General features: G+C 23.3%; 1 protein-coding gene across 1 annotated transcript in view; it reads left to right on the forward strand.

The window, feature by feature from the left end:
• Window positions 1-1,533: 1,533 nt before the first annotated feature.
• Phum_PHUM575390 (uncharacterized protein) overlaps window positions 1,534-2,500 on the forward strand; it is a gene marked incomplete at both ends in the record, with an annotated part of 1,333 nt that continues 366 nt past the window's right edge. The window contains 4 exons of the mRNA XM_002432140.1: window positions 1,534-1,563; window positions 1,639-1,872; window positions 1,959-2,204; window positions 2,290-2,428. Of these exons, the coding sequence (XP_002432185.1) occupies window positions 1,534-1,563; window positions 1,639-1,872; window positions 1,959-2,204; window positions 2,290-2,428 (649 nt within the window). The remainder of the gene's footprint in view (window positions 1,564-1,638; window positions 1,873-1,958; window positions 2,205-2,289; window positions 2,429-2,500) is intronic.

Below are 2,500 nucleotides of genomic sequence, written 5' to 3' on the forward strand. Positions count from 1 at the left end.
CGTTTCGTCGCGTTTTTTCCGTTAAAAATTTAATTAAAATATATATATTTATTTTTCTTTAATTCTATATATATAAATATATATATTTAATATCGCGAATTCGTTTATTCGTTTTAATGTTATTTTAATATTTTAAAAAAAAAACGTATATATTTAAATAATTATTATTAGTTTTTACTGTTATTTTTTTTTTATATATAAACGTCACTGAAATTTTGAAAAAAACGAAAAAAAAAAATAACGAACTTTTTCTTCTCGTTAGTACGTTTACTTATTCTTAACTGACGTTACAAAAAAAAAAACCGGGAGAAACGAACTTATACGGAAATATCCGATGTTACGCGATATCAAAACGCCATATTTTGCAAAAATAAGATTTTTTTCCCCTGACAAAAAGTACATTTAATTTATTTATTATTATTATTATTATTATTTACCTTCTTTTTTTTTTTTTTTTCTTAAATTATTATTATTATTATTAAGAAATGTTTATTTACAATTGATGTAGTTAGGAATTCATAATAAAATGGTGAGTTTAATTATTATTATTTTTTTACACACTATCATTTAATTATAATAAAAAAAAAAAAAAAAAAAAATTTTATTTTAAATTCTATTATCGGGCGTCTGACTGAAATCGATGGACCAAAAAAAAAATTTTCCCTGGGCTTCCTTTGTTTTTCATTTTATTTTATTAAATTCTTGAATGAATTTATTAACGTTTTCTTTTTTTAACATCGTAAAACAAATCTAAATATGTTTTCCGACAAATTTTTCTCTTTTATTTCATTTTAAAACGTTTTATTCGAATTGATATGACGATGTAAAAGTGTGGGAAACGAAAAAAAAAAAAAAAAAAAAAATTTTCTAAAATCATTTCCTGGGATTTGAATCCCTGGACAAGCTCCTGCTGTCTGTTGCTGGGACTTAAATCGCCGTTAACATATATTTCAACGTTTATTTTTTTTTTTAATAAAATTTTTCTTTCATTATTTAAAAAAAAAAAAAAAAAATTATATTATTTTCAATAAATACTTTTTTTTTTTTTTTTTGTTAACGTATTTTTTTTGTAATCGTTAAGGTAGTTGTTGTTTTGTTTATTATTATTTTTTTTTTTTTCTTTTTTATTTACTTTTAATGTGTCATAACAATTCTCTTTTTATAAAATGTTATTATTATCATCATTATTATTAGCTATTATATAAATAAATTGATTGTTTCATTTTTTTTCTTTTATTATTATTGTCATTAGTTTATAAGTTTTTATAAATTTATGTTTTTTTTTTAACTAATAAAAAAAATTTTTTTTGTGAAATGTTTCAGTGTCGAGAAGACCATGGTTAACTAACACCAAATATTTAAGTGTCTATTAACTGAATAAATATATATATATATTTATTTATATATATATATATATATATGTATATATTTCTTATGCACATCTTGATCTCTTATCTGTGATTTAAGTTATTTTATTTTGTTTTTTTTTTTTTTCCTGTCAAAGTATTTATTTATTATTATAATATATATGATATGGCAACTACTTATATGGCAAAAAAAAAGGTATGATTATTAACAAAAATCAATTTGATTATTAGAAAAACAGAAAATTTATTAAATAATTTGTTTTCGTTTTAGTCTTGTACTTCAGACAGTTCGACTGGTCCAAGTTCGCCAAGTTCTATAACTGCTCTTTCTTATGTTAATAATGTTCAAAATACAAACGGATCTTCAAACACAATGCAAAATGGTATAATGCTCAACAATGGAAATACATCTGTACCCCCTCAAACCATAGTAAATGGTCAGAATTCTTCAGAATCTCCTAGTCCTGGTATTAATAATAATAATGCACCAAAGTATGGAACACCAGTGAGTTAAAATTTTTTTCTTTAAATCATTGTGAAATTTCTTCGAATCGAATAATTATAAAACAACTTTTTTTTTTCTCTCTAAAGGTTCCAAACAGAATATTTGTAGGTGGAATATCTGCACAAACTACAGAAAGTGAATTAGCCCAATTGTTTAGTAGTTTTGGAACTGTTAAAGGTACAAAAATAATATTCGATAGAGCTGGAGTGTCAAAAGGTTATGGTTTTGTCACATTCGAAACTGAAATGGAAGCTCGTAGAATAATGAGAGAAGCTCAAAGTGTAATGTTTAAACAGAGAAAACTTAATATTGCTCCGGCAATTAAAAAACAGGTACGCTTTTATTAACATAATTAATTTTTTGTTTTGTTTTGGAAAGTTAATAAAAAAGAAAATTTTGTCGATTTCTTTATTACAGCCCTTCTCCAGGTCTCTGGAAGTTCAGTCCCCTCCAATAGGTATTCCGTCTACAGTGATGTATGCTAACGGTTCACCATATGTGTTCCATAATGGAATGGCATTTTTTAGTCCCCCTGAACCTCCATCTAATTTTCAAGGTATTTTTATAAAAAAATTTTATCAACTTTATTTTTAAAAATGTAAACATTTATTATTTATTAATTTTTATT

The sequence above is a fragment of the Pediculus humanus genome, genomic scaffold, assembly GCF_000006295.1.
Source record: "Pediculus humanus corporis 1103172108306 genomic scaffold, whole genome shotgun sequence".
NCBI classification, from domain to species: Eukaryota; Metazoa; Arthropoda; class Insecta; order Psocodea; family Pediculidae; genus Pediculus; species Pediculus humanus.